Below are 24,197 nucleotides of genomic sequence, written 5' to 3' on the forward strand. Positions count from 1 at the left end.
GTACGCAAATGCAACACAAATTCATATTTATAAATGTGTAATTCATTAAGCTGGAGAAAAAGAAAATAGACATTAATTTAAACGAGACAACCTAAAATAAAAGGAAGGAAAATGCTCTTTTTTATACCCATTTAGAATAATGTTTAGAAAATTTATATACAAAAAGGATGGATAAATATACAATTCTTGTGCTCTATAGCAATTAAACAATTTTCATTCTTTTTCTTTTTTTTAATTGCATTTCTTAAGCCGGTTTTTTCTGTTTATTTATTTTTTTTTCATTATTATAGTTGCTTAGATAAATCAGTTAATCCCGTTTGTGAATCTTTTTGCATAAATCAAGCATGTCCCGAAAATTGACCAAAAACATCCGCTTTAGCTGCGCATCTTTATTGAAACAGGTTCATCGCGTTTAAAGATATTAAACAAATTTATACGTCGTCATTAAATAAAAATATTCATAATCTTTTTTTTGTGTTAGCCAGAATGAAAAAAAACATAAACATCTTTATCGAAAGATCAAATTAAAACGCAGCTTTATTGACCATTTTTGACAAAATTTATTGAATTATCGGCGCTGTCATAACAATAGAGAAGTAATATTGTTGATCAAATCCACATGGAGTGCTTCTCGAAATTTATTACATTCGACCATAGTTCAGGAACTGAACTTTTAACCGTTTAAAAAAACTAAATCTAAATTTTTTGCTTCAAAATTGAAGATTTTGATAAATGTCAAATTCGGAAGCAATTAAAAATTTATCTACAAAACTGTGCTCTTTAGACAAAACTGTGTTCAAAAAGCTTTAGTAGTTTGTTACAATTGGTGTATCGTACGCGGTCGCATGACCAATAATTATTTCCGGAATCTTTTACTCGTTTTTTGTTTTGTCTACTGTACCGAAAATTGATTTGTCTCACTTCTGTTTATAGCAAGAAAAAACAAAGCAAAATAAAAATTCTTACCTTTATTTTCTTACGAAGAAGAAACAGCGTGTAGTTTCCATTATATTAGATCTTCAATTAAAATGCAGTAACAACAACAGTAGCAGCATCGGTAGTAGCAGCAAGAGGGGAAAAAAACCAGCAAAAGTGTTCACTGTACACTTGTCAATGACATTGAATTTGGCCATAAAGTTCAACAAAATCGCCTTATCTGGTGTATGAGATCTTGTGTCGCATTTGATATGCCGACAGTTTCATTATTATTTAAAGTCGTAACAACAAACCGGACATATCTATTGTCTCGCTCCCGCGCTCTCGAAATCTAATTATCTAGTTCATTATCAGAATTTCAATGAGACGCGGTAATTATATTTTGACGATCAAGTGGAAATCTTATGATTCTCATACAAAATGAACGTGAAAAATCCACCGCACATACACACACAGAGAGAGAGAGAGAGAGCGAGAGAGAGAGAGAGAGAGAGAGAGAGAGAGAGAGAGAGAGACTCAAGCACTTTTGTATTTATATTTCCAGGCAACGTGCTCAAATGGCATGGCTCATCGTTCTGCTGTGACTATCAACTTAATTAAGTGTCATCATATTACAACTGCCGTAGTAAAGCATTTTTTACCTCTTTTCTTTATTCGCTGTGATCTATTGGCGTAAATAAATAGGAGTAAAAGGAGTGAATACCCAATGAAATTCGAAAGAAGACAAAATGTAGGAAAAAAACAGAAAAAAGAAAAGAAAAACACAGCAAAGCAAAACAAAACAAATGAACATTAAAAAAAGAAACGGCAACAGCATTGAAAATACCGAAGAAATGTCGCTTGGTCACGTTTGGATAAAATATTAAGATACTGTGGAGAAAAATCGACACGACACAAAACGAACACGACGATGACGATGGCGGCATATTGAACAAGAGAACGAGAAATCACTAAGTCACTGTCATGGCCTTCACTTTGACCAGACAATAAAGCGCACAAAACCATAAGAAGACTGGACTATGTACGAAGACTGGACTATGTACGAAAAAAACAAGAGCTACATTCAAGCATTTTGGATAGGTATTGAACAAATTTCCTTTCATTTTTTTTTAACCATACCACAAGAAAAGTCATCGCGCTCATCGAGCATTCGATGTAAGTCGGGTTATGCCTTTTCTTTGGATCCATGCTTACGTTTTGAATCGTTTTTTTTTCGTTTTTCGGTGCATTTTGTTGTGATTGAACATGTTACGTACCGAAACCAAACCTCGTCACATAATCATTTTCGTTTGATGGGAACGCAGCTGACACATTTCACACTGATTCAGCAACATTCATCAAATATTTATTGCCATGTCCAAGCAGAAAAACAATTCAAAATACACTGTATGGCCAGAGCACGCAACCAAACCCAATTGATATAAGTAAATGTGTATCATATACACGAGGTTGATTGATTCATTCGGAAATACCTCCGATCGAAAAGACATTGCGATTGATACCGCCTGATTTGCATTCGTTTATACGCACTTTGATCAATACATCTGACAAACGGGAAGTTCAGCGAAGAGGTATTCAATGTTTTCGGGTTTTTTTCCTGTTCTCATTCCTGTTCTCATTCCCGTTCTCCTTCTTTGCTTGGTGAATTGCTTATTGACGCCAATGAACACTTGAATTAGATATATGTGTTCACCCTTTAGTGTTTTTTTTCTCGTTTCGTTTCGATTTGCATGATTTGCCGGCTTCTACTTGTTTCCCACTGAAAGATGAAGAAAAAATCTGCTCATTAAATCGATCATAAATTATGTTCATGACAACCGAATCCCCAAACAAGTTTGGTATGTGTACGTTGTTGGTTGGACGGTGGTACGAAAAAAAGTGCGCAACACCATTTTTCATTGTCATCCGAAGTGCTTTCCATTTCCATTCTTGTCATTGGCCACATTATTCTTCTTCCCTTTGCGCAAATGATCTTGATCAAACTCGATCCGACCGAACTGTTACACCGTCATTACATCAATTTGCAATAATGCACGGGCAACATTCACCTCAACGCTCCTCCGCTCGTTTGCTCGTTCGCTCGTTCGCTCGTTCGTTCGTTCGTTCGTTCGGCTTTGAACTGGTTCAGCCTCTAAAATGCACCACAAAAGCCATTTTTCCCCGCTTCATCTTATTAATTTAAAGTTGAGATGAGGTCGTCTTATTTTGATTTTTCTCTTCTCTTCCTGCTCACTTCTGGCGATAGCGCGTGCGTCTTTTTCCTTACATTTCGAATAAAATTTGCCAACTTTTGTTATTTTTGTATTTTTATCTCTTTTGTCATGGCTTATCTTTTGTTATGGTTTTTTTTGCTGCTGCTGCTGCTGCTACCATCGCGCTTAAAATCTATTTTTAACTCAGCTTTACGTCTTAACATTTTTTTTTCTCGCCCATATCGCTTTGGTATTCTTCATCTTGGTAATTTTCATCCGTATTTAGAATATTTACGTCACAGATGAAGCAGGTAATGAACCGAAACCAGAATAAAAAAAAACCTATCATCAAACTGTTTACTTCCATGGCGAGAGCAGATTTTACGTAAACATTAATTTGTGTGCCGATGTTTTGTTTCTTGTAATAGTTATACAGCGCGATGTCGTCATCGGAAAAATAACCACAATTCATTATCACTGATGGTTCTAAAGTTCAACCACTTTGCTGGAATATGCGAAAGAAGTGGCGCGCGAATGAGTATCGAGTCGCGAGCGAGCGAGCGAGTGAACGCACGTTTGCCATGCTGCATCATTTTTTACGCCTGTCTGGCCGGTCGTATTTTTATACCGCATATTAACGTCGTGCGTGGAATTTTCGTTTTTATTATATATAATTATTCCAGGCGATTGCAACCACTAGAATCACAGGCGACAGGCAATAAATAGAGTACTAAAGAGACCATCGGATATGCGCAGTGGCATCGAACACGTTTGCTATTTGATGGCTGATCGTCCATGTAAATAAATAACATTGTGAGTGGCGGCTAAGCAAATAATGGATAAAGAGGGAGAGAGAGAGAGAGAGAGAGAGAGAGGCACATAGGATAGAGGAATCGAAATGTGTCTTGTTTTTTTCCCAATTAAATAGTTATCGAAAACGTGATATTCATATGCGCGGGAATGAATCGGCTTTTTATTGCGATGACGTCGATGTGGGTATTTTATTCCTGAGATTAAAACCACAATTAGATTTTGAAGACGGAACACTTACAAAGCTAAAATAAACATATCAAACTCAAGTTGCATTCTATTTTGCTGCTCGATTATTGACACGCAAATGCTCTGTATGCACTCTCGCTACTGTTCGAATGGAGACGAGGAAAATGAAAATATGTTGCATTTTTAATGCAATCAATAAAACACCCATTAAAATCCAGAGTGTGCTCATAAACGCAAATCTGTGCGCTGAAACGATTTTGTAGTGAGCACACGAAACGCAACCAAAATTTTCTTGGCTTGCAATTTTGCAGCCAACAAAAAAAAATAGATATTCAAAAATGAATATGCAATGCATATGCAGTTCTCGCAAAAATTTCAGTTATTGAACTTCGCACCGGTGAAAAATGGGAACAAATTGTTGATTTGAATTGAAAGAGTAGTAAAAATCGTTACAGAAATGTTTCGTACTCGAATTGGGCGCGTACACACCGAATAAAATGTAGCGGAAAATTGATTTGAGTTGCGCTAGTATATATAGTTTTTTTTTGCTATTGCAATATATTGAATTCCATTGGGTTTCAGGGAATTTTTTTTTATCAACATTTGCACTATAATCAGAATCAGTGTGAATTTTGTGAGTGTTCGTCAACGTTTTTGTCACTAAACCAGTAATATGTTCAACACAACTATGGTTGAAGCGAATGGCGATAACGATGACGATTGTTCGCACGAAAAATGCATAAAATACGGCGAATGAACAGGCAATGATAAAATGGACAGAAGGAGCATTAGCGAAATTAGACGGAGCGATTACTTGTGATTAATTTTGATTATAATAGAATTGTGTCGTTGGTTTTTTGTTATTCGTCGCTTGGTTTTTGGACAGCAAATTTTGTAACTGGAAAATGACAAAGTCCTGTGTAACCATGCGTCACCGCTCGGAAATTCGGATGTCGGTTTTGGTTAGAGTGTTTTTGTACACGTCATTGTTTGACGCAAATTTGATGGTGAATTATATGTTTGGTTGGTTAGTTGGCTAGATGTTTTCGGTTTGGTTGCTTCATTATTTACTCTCTTTTTTTCTCCAATTTCGAGGTTTGGCTCATAGTTTTCGGAAAGTCCGATGCCGGTACATCATCTTGTTCTGTGAGCAAGTTGCTCGCAAGGCTTCTAGAGTATTTAAAAAAACCGAAAAAGAAACTTGAGCAAAATACCTAAAAGCGCTAACATATCAAACATGTGTGGAACACACACTCCTTTATTGCACACATTCAATTATGATTCGTATGCGTGTTGCCGCACGATATCGTGCTGCTGTTTTTGCGTGTATAAGTGGTGTGTGTGAATGCACAGAGAGCATTTTGGTGTTTTCATGTGGATTTTTCGTACGCACACAATGTCATAACAATAATGAAATACATGATGACGGTTGGCCAGTGTGGTGTTTTTTTTAGACATTCAACACGTTTATCGGCCACAAATACACAATATTATTTTGTTTTTTTCTTCGGTTGTTATTGTTGTTGTTTCTCTTCACATATCGCATAGATATATTTATATTCTGTGTATATAAATTTGGTTACTTAACGATATGACGAACAACACCAATGTGGTGTCGATTTGCCTCTTGTATGCTATCCGTACCGATATTTGCCGTATGATGCGTATGCCACAGTGTGAATGAACACAAACGCATCCACATCGTTCGCTCACTCAGTCGCTCACTCACACAAGCGCACGGTCCCCGGTTTCAATGTATTGCTGGCACACTATAGGGAAAACGTGCGCCACAATGTCGTACACATTATTCACCTGTGTACATGTACACTACCACATACAAGCGAGCACATTTAATCGATAGAGGGGTTTTGAGCAAAACTTGACATGATTATAGCATTCAAATTTAGTTTCAATTTAGTAGTGTTTTAATCAACTTAGGTGTTCTTTAGCTGTAGAAATAAATTTAAATTAAAAGAGTAATTTTTTTTCTTCCTTTTTTTTCGCGATACATGAAAAAAGAGGAGTTGCAAAAAAGTTACAAAAAATTTGATGATTGTTTTGTTTTTTTTTTTAAATGTACGTGTGTCAGACTTGAAACATTTCAAGATAAATTTCCCACATAACACAAATTATTAATCCGCTTCGAGCGCTAAACTATATCAGTAAAATATCTCATATATCATAAATAGTTTGCAATTTGGGTTCGGTTTGCTTTTGAATAATATTTTTATCGCGTTGTTTGCATCAGTTATGACATTCGATTGCTATTCTAAGTAAAAGCGAAAGAAGAAGAAAAAATATGCATAAATAAATAAAGAAGAAGAGCGCTCATGGAAGCAAACGACAGGGAGAAAGAAAAATACTTCGCGGCATTATTCGCATCGAAACCAATCGAAAACCACCTATCATATCAAAACTAAAGTAGATTAGTCGAAGTGATTGATAATATCTTTCTACTCGTACGTTCAACGAACATCAACGAACTTAGACACTTTTTATGGATATACGCGCGGCAAGGCAAAATGTCGTCAAATCGCATAGAGCAAAAGATATAATACACTATTATTTTTTTTCACTACCTCCGATAAATGAAATATTAAAATTTTGCGTCCGAAAACCAACATTCATCGATTCATTCAATTCAATTGGAATCAAATCGTTCGTTAATATTCATTTGTATACATTCGATAAAGTACGCGTACACATCGTCCAATCAAGTGTTTAGTCGTTTAGTGTGTTTGTACTAAAAATTATATCATGCCTACAGTGATATCGGGCTTAGTTTTTCGTCCGAAAATAAAAAAAAAGAAAGAAAAAAACCATTTCATTGGCATTCCAATAAGCAATTTCATTGAATTTCCTTGTGCAATTTTTAGTGTGTTTTGTTATCGCCTTTGGATGGCTGTCATTTTTGCGAATCTCGTATTTATTTACTCTTTTCTCCCCATTTCGGCATATGCCTGTAATCGATTATACCTGGCTTCACTTCATGTACACTCCAATTCGATCACATTTTTTCCTTCTTTCTCTTGCTCTCATACGCAATCACACTCACACATATCGCCTCTCACTCACCTTCTCATAGCAATTCGTTCAATCATTATAGACAAATAGTGATCCAGACATCATTTTTTCTAAAAATAATACATAACATTGTTAATTAACAGATATTCATTCATTTGAGTGTTGTTGATGTTTTTTTTTTCTTCTCTCGTTTCTCTGTGGCTTTTCTCAAACTCATCTCCAATACCACACCACCACACGAAGATAATGTTTTGTTTACTGCCATATCAATAACACATCAATACACCAACATAAACAAATAACCGAATGAATAAATCATAAAAAAAAATGAATTGCAACATAATACATGCATGACAAGTACATAACACTTGATTATTTGTGTATGAAAGAAGAAGAAGAAGAAGAAGAAAAAAAAGAGCAGTTAAAAAAAGTAAATTTTTTTTTAGCTTGTACCTTGTTTTTTATGCTTTCTATATTCAATCGTTAAATCTACTATGCTCAATATAGTAGAGCGTCAGCCAGTTATTCGCATTTCAAATGACCGATCATTATATCTGTGCGTATTTATGTGGCGCACATACCACATATCACCACACATATCGAACTCACTTGAAAATTCACCTATGGAAAATCAACTTGAAAACCACAAATTCGTACTCAAAAACGTGTAGATTTTTTTCTTCGCTCATTTTCTTTTATCGATCGTTTATGGGCTTGTATCGATCGTTTATTGTTTCGTTTTGTAAATTGAAAAACAAAAATCAATTTTAATCAATCGGTTGCGATAATTATTGTTTTTATTTCTTCTCTTTTGCTTCGGCACCTTCATACAATTTTCTGCGGTTTGATTACAGGCCCCCGTCAATGTCGTTGTCGTTGTCGTCGTAGTCGACTACGACGCTTAAGCGTTGTTGTATACGTACGTTTTGTGTGCATTGCATTGTCCATCCTTTTTGCTCTTGCTCTTACCTCTTGATCGTATCATATAACGAAAATGTTGGCCCGATTCATTTCTCTACCATATAAATTACATATAGGTGATTTTTGCACATAAGGCTAGTTTTTTTCTTACTCTTTCAGTCTTGGTGCTTGTTTAAACACATGAGACATTCATAGTCGAAAATCAAACAGAAATCTTGTTTGTCAAATCATGTTTTTTTTTGTTTTTTTTTTGTTCGTGTATTCATTTTACACAGTTTAAATCATCTCTCTGTTTCTCGGCTCGTTCTCTTTCTCGTTTTTGTGCGTTACTTCTTTCACTTTCAATTGAGTTATGTAAAAAATTGAAATGAAATAAAGAAAAAAAGCGCACACACACACACACATTATTAATCATAATAACAACAACAACAATAATAATAATAAACGTAGCAACAACTACTGGCTACGATTACGATACGATCACGGTGTTTGTTATTGTTAGTATTTAAAGTAGAAATGTTAAGGTGTCTTTTTTTTCTTCTCTTCATTTTTCACGATTTTGCTCTAAATTCAGTGTGAAGAATTCCCGCATATACATATTTCATCGCTCTAACGTGTGCCGCACACACTTACTCACTCACACGTATCGCAGAGAGTCGAATGCCGAATCGATCAGACACATCGTTTGGCTGCACATCGATCATTTCACACTTTCGTTCCATTGATGTTAGCTAATACCGCTTTCCGCTAGAATATTTATATTGTTGGCTGTTTGTTTTCTTCTTCTTCTCCGTTTTAGTTTTTAAGGTTAATCGCTCAAAGCAATTGGTATTAATATAGATGCTTTTTTCTCTGTGTTGTCATTGTATTATAGGCGATTGTGCAGCCGAAGTGAAGGAGACACGAATACACTACCTTTAAATATATATAAAGTTATACCACGACGAAAATACGCTGAAAGTGTGAAATAAAGAAAAAAAAAGAAACAAAGACTAAATCACAAAATCTACTGTGACAGTTGCGCTTGAGCAACACAGTAACGCTGAGGTAAACGCAAACACCCGCTATATAAATTGAATCAATCGCGTGCAAAAGAGACAGAAAAAAAAGAAACACAAAGAGATAGAGAAGTAAAGAAAAAAAAACACAAGCAAATAGTTACACACCGACGGACCAATATATTGAATCAAAGCATTTTTTCAATCAGTTCAATCGATTCACACATAAAATTGCAGTCTCAATAAACAAAAGTGAAACTCTTAAATAAAGGAAATACCTAAAGTACGTGATATAAATTCTAATCGGTAAGTTGAACACAATCCAATACAATTTATTAAGATGACACAAATTTTGTAGTCGTTTGTTTAAAATCAAATTAGTTTACTGGTTGTTGCTGTTTTTTTTCGTTTTAAATGCATTTCAAATTGTTTCAATCGAATTTCCAATGATATCTCTCGAATAGAGTTCTATCGAAAATTCTTGACTACACCGATAAAATGAATGAACAATGATACAAAAGCGCATTTTGAATTCGCGCCGTCCGATTTGCTCTGATGGAGACTGGGCGAGCAAAGCGGTCGATTAAATCTATCTCCTCAGTTGTGCACGAGGTGAAAGATATACGAAACATAACGAAAATATTGTATACATATGTTTATAGAAGAAAGAAAAAAAAAACCTAAAAGAGCCAAGCATTGATTATCATTTTACATGCGTAAGCAATGGACGCATGCAGGTCAAATACATGACGCAACCGAGCCAAAAGGAACAAAAAAACTTAACTGTTGTATTTTCGATGATCATTCATTTGTTTCTGATAAGAAATCAAATCATTTCAATCAAATTAACAGTCCAATTAATTCAACATAATTCGTAAATAATTTTGAATTTAATTTAATGGACATGGAAAGCTATTTCTATAATGCAAACACGTACGAATTTCGTACAATCAATACACATACACACTCACACACGAAAATTTCGTAGTTTCGATATGAAATTGCATTTATTTTATTTTGGCCACATTATGCGAATAACGAATATCACATCGCCAAGATATGTGATCGGACACCATATGTGCACTCAATTATCGCACGAGTTGTTTCTTTTTTTTCTCTTTCTCTCTCTCTCTCCCTCGCTCTCTCTCTCTCTCTCTCTCTCTCTCTCTCTCTATCTGCTCCCATTCAGCTATGATATGTATATGAATTTTTATCATTCGAGAGAGGAAGTGAGCAATTTGTAAACGGTTTTTCCTTGCTTATTTGGAGAAAAACACAGAACGAAGGAACAATATGAACGGACATTTTTCTCTCGATGTATAACAACCGGCCCGATTAATGTAGCTCCAGTTTCATCGCAAATCGTCTATATGACATAGACGATTCTGTTAAAATTGAAAGCCAGAAATACGAGAATTCGTTCGGCATTCCCGACACATTTTCGATGCGTCTAGCAGGTTAGCCAGTAAAATTGTTCATTATGTAACCCTTCGTTCGACGTTCAAAGTGCGCGCATACACTTGATCGGTCGTAAAGCACATTATACTACCGATCAGCGTCAGATTACGTAAATTAGATGGAAAAAAATAGAGAATCGTTACGATCTAGACAATTGTCAACCGCGAAAGAAAGAGAGATAGAGAGAGAGAGGGAATGAGCGTGAGAGAGTGCATGCAAAAAAGAGTAAAAAAAAGAGTCACAAATGTCGATTATTGACACAGAATTGTTTTTTTTTCTTCTTCTAAGAATATGAATTTAATTCGAGGACATTTTGTCACAAAACTATGTAATAATAAGTCTATTCAAGTAAATCAGCTCTAAATACAAGTAGATTTGAGTGACCGGTATATGCTACTGCTATTGCTACTGCCGCCGCTGCTGCTGCTACTGTAGCACCAATAAAAGTTCGAGCAATTTGTTCTCTGTTTTTGTAATTCTTTCATTGAAACAAAGCTTTCAATTCAGATGCAAGACACGAAAGAAAAAAAAATAAAGCAAATCAAAAAACGTGTTTTCCACTGCCTTTACGGATGCCTCTTTAATCGCTCTCTCGGTGTTGTCTCGCACAAAATTGCCCACTTGCAGCTTATCGTTCAATCTGATTCCAAGTGTATTTAAATAATTCTGTGCAATTTAAAAATAAAAAAAATTTGAGCTGGAATCATTCATAAAGCATTTCGCTTTCAAACAGTTGGCACACACTCTCACATATCTAACTATTATCGTCTCTGTTCGTCCCAATTAAATGTGCATACTAAAGAGCACATTGTCATAATTATTTATTTTTACTCGGTTTCGCTCGATCTCTTTTTGCTTTGAATGCGATTTGAAATAGCATGTGATCTCAATTTATTTTTACTTCATTTTTTTCATTCACTCACTCTCTCTCTCTCTCTCTCTCTCTCTTCATAAAAGTGGTTTTTGCTTGCAAAACATTTGAAAATTCATTCCTTTTCGTCAGCATTGTGTTGTTGTCGTTGGAGCTGACGCAGTAAAATAAATGATTTCGTTACCTTTCGTACGAAATACACACAGCACTAAAATGAATAATTGATTATGCGTAATTATGTGAGGCATTTTGTTGCGTACGCACGCATATATTTATACTCTATATATATACATCTGTGTGCACTTGATTACTCGATTACTCAAGTCCACATTGAGCTTTATAAAGTAGATCAGAAGTATCAAGTCGTGTGCGCGTTCATGCGCGTGCGCTCTCTGCATCTGTGATCATACTGCACCGAAATGAAAAATAAAAAAATAAAATTCAATATCCAAGTTCGAGGTAAAAAATTAAAGAAAATTTTATGAATGAATAAGCCGAATAAGAGGCGAATGGTTGTATATTTGTTGGGTTGTGTGTGTATGTGTGGATATAAGTACACGCTCGTTCGCGATTTTTTTTGTGCTCTTTTGCGCTGAGTCTCGACGACCTTTCATGTCCTTATGAAACTTGTTTCTACTTATGTGTGCGTTGCTTTGCATTTTTTGTGAATATCTATTACATTCCAAAAGCGCTTTTGAAAGACTCGAAAAAGTGCTTCGCTGAAGAAACCTTCACGCGCATACTCATTCAGCTGCTGACGATGTGTTTAAATAAATGCGCAAATCGCGACAAAAATGGAAATTGTAATTTTCCAACAAAAAGCTAAAACACACGCATGCATGCACACAAAGCGAAGAGAAATACAAATGCGAGGAGTAAAACAAGTAAGAGCATTAAATTTGTAAAAGAATGCAAAATCATTGTTATCAAAAGATCGTTTCGGTGCCATTGCCTCTGAAACATCAATTCTACGTGATTTTTCTGTTTAGTTCTCGAAAGGTGACTTTAGATAATTTGCTTGCAGCGCCAGTCTCCTCCCAATCAAACTATCTCTATTTACATTGTCTCAGGAAGCTTTGCTATTTTCGCATCACATCACAATAAAGGAAGCAACAAAAACAAAACAAAAGTAGCAAAAAAAGCGTCTTAATAAATAGTATCAAAGAGCGGAGAAAAAAAAACGTCTAATCATAACGAGGCAAGCTACTTATTTCATTGTATTTGTTAAAGCAGTGGCTACCTTTTTTTTTGTTTCATTTTATTTCACGTGGCTGTAGCAATAGAGCAATATGAATAAGAATCATAGTTTTCTATACAAATATTGTTGACGATCATTCTAGCTTACGCTCGGCCTCACTTGCTCTCTCGCTCACTCCACTTCGTATACCGAAATTTCATTTGCGACAAACTTTGAACAAGTATTCAAAGTTCAACTCTGCCAAAAACGAGAAATTAAATCGCAAAAAAAGTTGCTGAATAATGTATGCAATAACAAATGACAAAAAAAGCATATAAACGAAGAATTCTAATTGGTTGAATTTCGTCGAATCTTTTCATGCTGGCATCATTAAGCATCGATCGATCTTGCGTTCGTCCGATTGTTTTTATCATTCAATTTGAATGATATTCATTGGCGCGTGGATATCACTTTTTCCATTCGGCAATTATAATGGCTAATAGATTGGACAGCTTAGTTAATTGGATTCCATGCGGAACTCATTGGAATCCCCTTTGATTTTATTTTCATTCGGTTTCGATCAGAACATTTCAATAAAAACAACATTTGCAAATGCCAATCGTATCATCGTATAATGGGCAATTTCTACACAGGCAGCTAATAAAACAATCAAAGAAACAAAGTCTCCCAGATAATCAACATATTCTAATGGATTCGCTTCAATACATCTAATTGGGTTTAAATCAAAAATCAAACGATAATAATCGAACGTAATTTAAAGTCAGAGCGGGGGTAATTGTGACGGTTATCAGAGCCGCATTCAATTCAAGTGATAAACTATAATTTCCTTTTTTTTAAATTCCAACGTATACGAACACTGCCACTGCATGTGACTAGCGAACAAAATGTGATGAAGCATTTGTATGCTCGAGAATACACTGAATCATATGCTTGTAATTTATCAGATTTTCGTGACATGAAACACTCACGATATTTGTGTGATTTTACTGTGAATAAACCACTTAAAAACCCCTTTTCAACCATTGAATCCAATCTTATCCGTTGGTGATTGAGAAAAAAGCCAAAATGTCCTTTATGATTCAACTAAATTTAAGTATGACGCACAATTCCGTATGTTTTCGTTTTTTTTTACAAAGAATTTTTCCGAGATAAAAAGACGGATACACGTTTGATAGAGCCGATGGGCGCCGAATTTTCATACTCCGTCCCATTTGTCATCACATTTAATCATATCAACAGTCAGTCAAACACTTGACAATTGGCTCGATTATGGAGTTGTTACAGTGATAATTACAATAAAATTGGATTTTATTTGAGCTAAATATTACGAACTGGCCATAAAAACGAAAACAACAACAACAACAACAATTCCACGATTACATTAATCTAACCGCGAATGCAATAGCAAGTATGCAACACACGCTACATCAACACTGGAGCTCGTTACATATGCAATAGGTTATAGTTGAATGAAGTTGAAATTTAAATAAGCAGCTGAATGATGTTTCAAAATCAAAATGTGAATTTTAGCGTAGCAGTTTGATCGCATATCTTGATGGTGGTTCGAATATACATTCAAGAGCAGCCAATAAAAGTTTCCATGATTTTTATTAATGGAAATGATAGGTAAACGACATTTGATGTATAAACAGCCTCGATGTCGATTTGAATGAAGTCAAGATCAATGGACTTTTCTAGATATTCCATGTGAATTGATTTGCGTGGTCTAGATGGTTTTTCCCCACTGTTTTCTTCCCACCATCATTCAGTTAATTTCCGTTCCGTTCACCTGTTGCAGTGCAATATCAGTGGTGGTTCCGAGACAAGATTAAACGCCCATAAAAAAATTCCACACACTTCTTTTTTCTTTATATTCATATCTTAAAATTGATATGAGTAATTATATACGATGTGATGTCATTTTAAGACAGCAAACCGCATGGGATAGATAGTTGAGGCTGGTTTTGTTGCGACAAGTTCTAGTTGTTGGTAGACGTATTTTGGTCACTTGATGTTGATGTTGTCACCAATACAACTGTAATTGACGTTTTTTTTCGCATCTGTAATGCACGACGTAAGAAATTGTTAACCGAATATATGCATGCGCGTATACGCATTTACCTTAGATAGCCCATTAGGATATGATTGTTGAATGAGTGTATGTGTGCACTAATGGTGTTTACAAGTGCATAAGTGACATTAGATGAAGAATGAAATAAAAATAGAAGATATAAATAAATAAAATGTCAATAATAATTGAATGAAATATTGCAGAAAAAAACGCGTTCTGCGAAACAAGTGGCCATATTTTTTTTCCCTTCCATTAAAAAAACTGATCACAATTTGTTACATATTCAACATTGTAACTCCTTATAATATGAATAATACGTTGATTTAAAAATGTAATGTATATTCTCTGAGCCGGTTTCTCTTGCATTTCGGATGTTTCTTTTATCTCTCTCTCCTGCAGCGGCACAAACGTTGACATTTTTTGTGTTTCTAGTTTTACATTTGGCGCGTGCGATGTTATTGTTTCGGTTGCATTCATATTATAGTATTATTGATTATTTCTTTTTACGCGCCATAAACATAGTGGCTTGGCTGAATCAAGGTTCTGCACACACAAATTACAATAACAGTAGTTGTGAGTGGCTAAGCAATGATACCAATTAAAATCCATAGACAATTTCAAAAGGAATCGAAAAAATGGACTTAGTACGGGCACCTTTGCGCGGTTGCTACTGTTGCCACTAATGCAAGAGTGAAGGTGGGAACTGATAGATAAATGTAGATAGAAATGTGGTGACAATAGCCGACAGACATATCGTTTGCATCGCGTACCATCGATCAATAAAACTATAAAGTTTGTTTATTCTTCATATTATTAACCCCAGCCCACGAGACCGTTGCGTTCAATGTCTGCAATTCGCATGTATATACACACACACACACACACAGAGAGAGAGAGAGAGAGAGAGAGAGAGAGAGAGAGAGAGAGAGTGAGAGAGAGATACACACAATCATAAACATACCATTGTGCGTGTATGAGGTATTGAAAAAAAAGGTAGCTCGAACACACGCTCAAACCGACCGTTAAATGAGCGATATGAGTAAGCTTATCAAAAATGGAACGAAAAAAAAACATTCCCCCTGCCGTTACCGTCACCGTTCTGCCTGCAGTAAACGACACGCTCGACATTTTCAAATAGAAAACCATACCACGATATCCCATGTTTAATATAATAAAAGTTCGACACATACGAACACACCGTCACCCAGCACCACACAGACTATAAACTGTGGCACGGCAATATTTCCACCGTTTCTAGTGCATATCATATATACACAGAGCGACAATTTTTTCTTTTTTCATTTCGCGCTCTTTCCATCAAATTTTGCTTATTAGCAAAAAAAGGGTAAAGCGGTTATTTACGACTAAGACACGTCCTTTTTATTGCGTTTGCCTAGCAAAAAAAAAGTGAAGTCATCTGTTTTTTTCTTCGACGTCTTCTTCTTCATCTTTTTCACTTTGGTTTTCGTTTAACTTGCTTCATAGGAATATTTGTGGTATTGCAGCAGAATAATTGCGTCACAAAGCGTTGATGATATGCAAATGTGATGGGTCAAGTTGCTTGGCATCTTGATGGGTTTTTGAGAAAGTGTCCGAAAATTCAAGTTTGAGTGAAAAGCCGATGTGTGCTTGAGAAAAGTTTCGCCATCGATCGAATTCAATAGATGTATGAACAATCAATCGAGAACGTTAGAAACGACTTGAGCTTATGATCTCAACATACGAAACAAGTGGTGCGCATTTCACTTGCAAGTTAAATATAGATTTCATCACAAACCTGTTTTGATAAAAAAAAAACAAAACAAAACAAAATAAAGAAGAAAGAAATGAAGAAAAAGCAATAACTTTTATTTATTCATCGAACATTATAAAATGGACAAACACGTGGCAACTAAAGATTAGTTTGTGATTCTTTTTCTTCTTAATTTTCTTTCTCTTTTGCTCACGCGCGACACGCATCTGCTGAATGGAATTTTTTTTAACTTGACATGATATATTCCAGCATTTAACATTCTTTCGCTTGCGGCCAATGAACGATTATGACTTATTCTATTATTATATTAAAGGATATCTTTACATACGTAGAAGCAAATTGATTGAGAAAATGAATTATATTCCATGCAATTAAGTTATTTAAATTTAATTCACCCGATATGTGGATAAGTGAAAAAAAAACTTAGTGCTCGAAACAATTGATTGACAAATGGAAACTTCTGAATTGAAAATAATAAAAATAAGATGTCGTGAGAGTCTGTATTGTGTAGAGTTAATAAAACACGTACACTCTCGTTCGTCGTCGTCGTGTCGTTGTCGCCGACGACGTCGTCGTTGTTGGAAGGTCATTTTTGACGGAAGATTAAACAATTTGAAATATCTTTGACAAACTAACCGAGTTCTGAATATAAATAATTCAATAACAATTTTTTTTCCCTCAGTATTTCTAATCGATGTATGTATGCATGTTTTTTCTCCTTATGTTTTAGTTACACTATGGCCTTAATTATGCGATATATTGACAGTATGCAAAGATATATGGATTCTACTGGCGGTAAGTGTTTATGTCGTATATTATTTTAAAAGTCAATTTTATTTAGTTTTCAATCGTGTGCAAAATGCAATTGTTTTGTTTTTTTTTTTTTGAAAGTACAACACAAAACAAAATTGGCAAACCGAGAAGAAGAAAAAAAAGTTGGCGATCGAATTTTCTCTCTACCATTTGCATAGTCAGTTGGAATGCGGTGCATTTTGATTTGGGCTGCACATGCGATAAATGCAACAATTGGTATTGCGTTATTGCGTTGCACATGACGAAAATTGATTTATTCAAATTGAGTGCAAACTTGATACTTTGCAATAATAAACAAACAAATATCCAAACACATACGACACGTACAGGTTAAGCGAAAAAAAAACTATGTAAAACAGTATCAAGAACGAAATTAACGGAACCAGTAATAAACGTGTATCAATGCAAGCAAAAAATGAAATCATTTCCACCAATGAAAACATTGATAAAAAGTAAAATTGAACGTTTGTGGTTCAGTTAACACGGACAACGCAAACGACACATCGGAAATGTTGTCGCTCTGATTACAGACGCAGTGCGCTCTTAATGATCATTATTGGTATGATGTTGATGGTGTCTACACACTCGTTGGTAATCTTGTTCTGTTTGTTGTCGTCGTCGTCAATAAGCATGTGGTATGTGGTGTGTGTGTGTGTGTGTGTGTGTGTGTTGCCCAATTCACACGTTAGGGATTTTGGTATATGTTACCAAGGAAGTTTTCCGCAATCGAATCACAACGCAATTCGGATATTTAATGATGATGGAGATTACAAAATACAACTTTTATTAGACCGGAATTACAACCTTGGATACTTGTTTATTTACGAAACACCTTTCATGAGCAAGTATGCTAACTCAAAGCACCAAATTGACGTGATTCGACACCGACTTGACTCGACTCGACTCGACTCGACTCGACTCGTTTCTCGAACGCGTCAGACAGAAGCATCAACACTCAAAACCCATACAGCATACAAACTCTAATTTAAACGAGTTGCCGGTTATGTTTCGAACAAAAATCATGTTTTTGAACTTATTGTATGGTGTCTTGGTAAAAAATATTCGGGTTGAAGGACGAGTGAAAGTCAATTTTTGTCAATTCAAGAGAGAAAAAAAATGTCTGTGAACAAAAACATTTTGGTGTGTTTTTTTTCGTCGGCTGAAGTTCCGCACACGAGAGCTCCAAAGTCTAGCTGGTTTTCCGTCATCAAAAAACATGTTTCTCTCTACGTTGCTCATCTCATTTTCTGACAAACCTGATGTAATTGAATTGATTTGTTTGAATTCGATTCAATTGAACGTATTCGACATGCTCGTGTCTCACACCTTTTCTACATGACTACCAATGGCAATTCACCGATAAAATATGTTATCGCAAAATTGCACTCCGCCCAGATATTATATTATGTGAGCGACAGAAAGAGAGAGAGAGACCTTTGCCACATTTGCGCCTTCGCATGATGCCATTAGTTTCCAAAAATTACCATTGAAATGTGTCAATCGCGTAATGTAATCATTTTTACGAATGGTTTTGATCGCTTGCCTCTAATGACTTGGTTGCGAATTCTGTCGATGTATTGGTACGATGTGTGAATTTTGTGCACACATTTTCGTTCGGATATTGTGTAACCGAGATGAAATAAAAAAAAAAATCAACGTTCAAATGCGTGCACTGTTTTGCACACTCCGTTCGCGCCAATATGATGAATCGAGTGAGATCGCCACCGTCACCACCGCCATCATCGCAAATCACACACAAGTACATCGCATAAACATGACACACATTATGACACACATTACATCAAATTAAAAGTCAGAAGTGATTCTCTTATAATGCAGTCGAAGATTGCTTGCAAGAAACACGAACTTGTGTAAATATTGTATCAATTTATGCAAACATGCATCGCATACGTATTCAAGCACATGCAATGAAATTAAATGCCAAATGAACAAATTCTATTGCAGGAAAACGAAGATTCATTTCCGACAATTTTTTTTTCATCTTCTTCTTCTTCTTTTAAAGCTTTGTAATCGACACTTGTTTTTTTCTCTCTATGTTTGTGTTTTTTTTCAGATCCCAGGACAAGGGATTGGCCAATGATGTCGTCACCATTTCCAACTTTAGTAGTATGTTTAGCTTATGCTTATTTTGTTAAGGTAAGTCACTTTTCATGTGTATATTATATGTTTTTTTTTCTATATCGGTGTACAGCCATTTCATTTGCACCTTTCAGTATCCCACTTGAAATATGTTGGCCTCTTCTTTTATTTTCAATACACAATAATAAGATGCTCGTGTACATAAGCACTTTGCTATATACAATGTCCGAAGAAAAGCGAAATCTTTGGGCGATTTCAAGGCTTTTTATTTTAACTTCATGATCATGTTAATGTGCTAACGAAAAGAGCCATTGAACTGTATCCAATTTTAGAGTTTATCAACAACGCATTTTTCATGTATATCTCTCGACTGGAGGAAAAACAAGACAGAAATAAAATCAATGAAATCACATGTGCCTCGTAACACACACACAAACACACACACACATGTATTACATTCGATTTTATAAATTGTGTCTTCGATTCTGGGTCTAATTTATACGATCGAATTTGTGTCTTGTGAACATGGTCAATATTGATTTGTTTGTGGCTATTATGAAATTCAACTTATTAAACTGCATTTCTTTGTCTCTAGTTTTTTTTTTCCTTTTTCAAAAGTAAATTTTTTTCTGCATTATTTTCGTTTGTTCGTTCCAATTTTCCGAATTGTTGTAACGAGCACACGATATAAAATGCATCGCATACATCGCGCGGTATAACTCTAACCCAATTTTCCGTTGTTTTCAAGGTAAATTTTGTAATAAACCACTAAAATGAACACATGTAAACAAACAATGTCAATGAATATGCAAACAAACCGCAATAGTGCACCTTAGTTCTATTTACGCATATTTTCGAATCAACTCAATACTTCCTGCAGACACACATACACTCAAACACCGAATATTCGATTGAGGTTGCTAATGCATGAAATGTGTCAAACAATAGAAAGGGATACACATTTATCGCAACTCTATCCAATTCGTTTGACATTACCGGCGTTACCTTTGTTGTTGTTGCTTACTCATACGAAGAAAAAAATACCTCAAAATAGCATCGATCGATCGAAGTGTCCGACCAAACCAAACCAAAATAAAAGACATGGTTATTAATTTCAACACTAACCAAAAAATTGCACATTAAAATCACATTATGTAATTGCGATAATTCGTTGAGTTTTCGCCAATTTTTGTTTGTTGTTGTTTGAAGACCCACTACAAGAATTTTGCGACAATTCGAAGGCTAAACGTGTTGAATGGAGAGACAAAAAATGAATGAAATAAAGATAACGAATGGAGAAAAATAACTGGGCAGCGTGAAGAAATGGAAAAGAGACACAAAGAAATTGAAGTATGCGAAATCGAAATAAATGAGAAGCCACACACATTTTGTGTGTGCATAACGCACAACCACAACCAACAACATAAAAAAATTCGTCGTGGACGTTCGAAATGTGTGATTTTATTCCGGTTACATACCAAACAGAGACCGTCTCATTGGGTCAGGCACTTGCGAATTTATTTCATTTTTTTTTTTGGTACACGTGGTAAATATTTCAATTTTTTTGTCTCCCTTTCTTTCGACACACGAAAATGCGCCGCATATTCCGGCGTGCAAAATTTTGAATTGAAACCGAAAACAGTCTGTTCAAGCACATTGTTCAAGTAATCACTCGAGGGCTTATCAATTTAGTTCGCACGATTTTTTTCCCTGTCTTTGTGTCCACCAAGCAAATGAAAAAATGAAATATTTTTTTTCGTGTACTTTTTATCGATTTAGTTCACTATAGGTGAAATGTTTGCATATATTTATAGAAATAAGCAGCGTAATAAATGCAATTCATCTCGTGACTAAAGGGTGAAGAAAAAAAATGATTGCCCGTTTGAAATCAGGAGGTATTGCTAGAAAAAAAGAAATGCAAACAATGTTGGTAACTCGTAAAAATACGGAATTGGATTTGTTTAACAACAATCATGACGAAAAAAAAGTCCACCGTTATTTTGCCCATACTCGTGTTTATCCAATCGAATTCCTAAACCTTGCGTCAGTAAAACTGCACCGAAACAACAGCCGAAAGATGAAAGAAATATAAGTTTTTATGTGAAAAGTGAATTTTTGTGAAAAGAAATGCTCAACTGCTAATTTATTTCGTCATCGCATACTTTTCGAGTCATCATCGTGTGTTATTACGCTTTTACCGCATTTCGGCCTTCGACTCTGTCACTCTCACTCTCACTCTTTGTCATTCGCGTCTGTCATTTTGTGATTTCGGTATGGCCTCGGTCGTGTTGGGTAAACTTTCTTATGGGTCGGCAGCAATTTTGCTTTTATTTCCCAAAATGTAAGCCATACTCAGATATGTTGGCTTAGTTTGGTATGCATTCGAACAATTACCGCGGTTTATCATGATCTGGGCGCCTTTTTTTTGTTCCAACGTAAACATACTGAAAAACGACAGTGCACAATGAAATGGTTGCATGTGAATTTCTTTCTGTTCACTTTTGTTTTTTGTTTTCATTTCTCATGTGTATATGCAAAGCATTCATCGATATCTCTTTTGTTCTGTTGCAGGTTATTGGCCCTAAACTTATGGAAAATCGTAAACCCTTTAATTTAAGATACATACTTATTTTATACAATTTTATCCAAGTAATATTTAGCGCATGGCTGTTCTATGAGGTAAGTGATGCTTTTCTTTCATCTATACAGACTTATTTCTTTTTCCTCTTCCTCTATTCTCCCTTCTTCCTCTTTTTTATGATCCGATGATGATTTTGAAATGATGTTTGAGTAGATTCTCTCACATATGCAGTTAATATTTACAAATCAATTTTTTTCTCTTTTCAATTGTAAATCAATCTGTTGCGATCGTTCGACCGCTTCCACACGGATGCAAACTATCTATTGATTTGCTTTGTTGTTGTTTGCTCTGTCCCATTTCTTCTTCGTCATCATCACCGATTTAGATATTTAAATTTGTATTCTATACGCTACGCATATGATTATAAATTGGAAATTTTTTTACCACATACTACTGTGTGTGATGTCTACGTTCATCAAATATTTCAAGGTGAAATGTGTTATGATACAGTGTCTAATCGATAATCTATGTATCATTGATATCTAAGTCCCTTATGTGGATGCAGTGAATGAGCAGAAAACCGCAAATCATTCATCACAATCTCTGGTTTTATCTCTGCTATATTTTTTCCTTCTTCTTTTTCTAATGTTTGTGACATTGCTAAATGAAAGATTAAATAGTGTAAACGTAGAAAATATGCGTTGCCTTCAAAATTAAAGTTCAATATGAAAAAAAACAGCCGAGAGAAAAAAAAAACGAGACAAGAATCAACATGAAATAAAGGCGTGTCGATAGTCCGTCATCAAAAGTAAAAGCTTAGGCATGCAAAAGAGTGCCAAGCATTCAGGACGGATTCCCTGATACTGAAATGAAAGAACGAAATCCCCCCAAAAAAAAACCAAACCTTTCGCCGCAGTTCCATTGGTCGATTCGATATGTGTTTCCCCTTTTGCCAATATCATTTGCAAATTAGTAAATTATTTTCTTTTGAAATGCATTGAACAAAATAATAGTGCCTAATGGGCGGTTGGTGGGGCGAATATAGCTTCCGATGTCAACCAGTCGATCATAGTTCCAGTCCGACTGCAACAAGAGTAAGTTATCGTTTTTCGTAACGATGCAAATTCTTTGACAGTAATTATGTTGTAATGTAAAACAGCAGCTGACGCTCGCGCCCATTGATTTAGAATAAAACGACCATACATTCACACACAAACACACATAAACACATGGTTCGATTTCAAATTTCAGACAACAACAACAAAAAAAAACAATGAAACAATTTTGAAAATAAAAATTAAGGCTATCATAAAAAAAAACAACCAAACCACTTTAATCGAAAGCGAAAGTGGCCACGCCAACACTATGCCTTGAAAATAATATCCGTAATTTCATGCAAAACACACACAAAAAATATATATATAAATTCAAATTAGCAACAGAAAGTTCTCATTTCATCGTATCGTACCGTATCGTAACAGCTCTTCAACGTAATTCTTAACAAGCTGTAAGGCCGCAAAGTAAACGTTGTATACCATGTTTGTATTCTGGTAACTTTTTTTTTTATCGATGTATATATATGTATTTTTAGCGCAAAATATACATAATATTATGTGTTGAATAATAGAATTAATTGATTTTAACTTGTTTAAAGGGGGCAAGAGACGGGTTTTGGTGTATATTCTTGTTTATAGGCTATTTCTTGTTATTCACACAAGCTGGTAGAATTGGCTAAAATGGTACTGTCCATTGAGTAGTACTTATGCCTTAAAAAGGCTTGAGAAATAATAGCAAAAGAAGAGAAAAAAAAAGCCAAACAACCAGCTGATGAACTTCAAGCGATCAGCTTGGTCGGTGCTGGTTCGTTGTTTGGGAATTATTCAATAGTCGTGCAACGCCTACGATGTGCGATATGTAGTAAGGCAACAGCGACAAAATAAACCACCATATATTCCTCCAATTGACCAATTCAGCTGTCATTGTTAAGCCGCCAGCAACAGTAGTCTGACCCACCTACCAGCCAATAAGATGTACTAAGAATAAAAAGCCTTGTGCAAACGAATTTGAATGACCAGTCCATATAAGTGCAACTCAAGCTTCAATATGGGCAACTTGTCATAAAAACAAGTTAAACGCTGATTTGATTAACTTCTTCCGTTTTCATGGGTTCTGTTGTTGTTGTTTTTTCTTTCCTTTTCCTACTTTTGCCATGAGCAAAACGGTATGTTTGTCATTTAGGCACTCATCCATCGTGTGTCGCTTCAGCGACCGATCGATCGAAA

At 35.3% G+C, this 24,197-nt stretch overlaps 1 protein-coding gene across 11 annotated transcripts in view; it reads left to right on the forward strand.

The window, feature by feature from the left end:
• Window positions 1-127: 127 nt before the first annotated feature.
• The window catches only part of LOC129577960 (elongation of very long chain fatty acids protein AAEL008004-like), a 30,953-nt gene continuing 6,883 nt past the window's right edge, over window positions 128-24,197 (forward strand). The window contains exons 1-7 of one of the 11 annotated variants that reach the window (XM_055465859.1): window positions 128-3,439; window positions 3,557-6,203; window positions 8,947-9,376; window positions 17,152-17,216; window positions 19,309-19,391; window positions 21,906-22,013; window positions 22,929-23,009. In XM_055465859.1, the coding sequence (XP_055321834.1) occupies window positions 17,159-17,216; window positions 19,309-19,391; window positions 21,906-22,013; window positions 22,929-23,009 (330 nt within the window). In that variant the 5' untranslated portion in view covers window positions 128-3,439; window positions 3,557-6,203; window positions 8,947-9,376; window positions 17,152-17,158. Of the gene's footprint in view, window positions 6,290-6,620; window positions 6,820-7,299; window positions 7,582-8,236; window positions 8,570-8,946; window positions 9,377-17,151; window positions 17,217-19,308; window positions 19,392-21,905; window positions 22,014-22,928; window positions 23,010-24,197 lie in introns of those variants that run through there. The other 10 variants (XM_055465862.1, XM_055465861.1, XM_055465866.1 and 7 more) reach the window with 10 other exon arrangements.

Source organism: Sitodiplosis mosellana, unplaced genomic scaffold (assembly GCF_009176505.1).
Source record: "Sitodiplosis mosellana isolate CC-2019 unplaced genomic scaffold, AAFC_SMos_1.0 Smas_scaffold_6226, whole genome shotgun sequence".
NCBI classification, from domain to species: domain Eukaryota; kingdom Metazoa; phylum Arthropoda; class Insecta; order Diptera; family Cecidomyiidae; genus Sitodiplosis; species Sitodiplosis mosellana.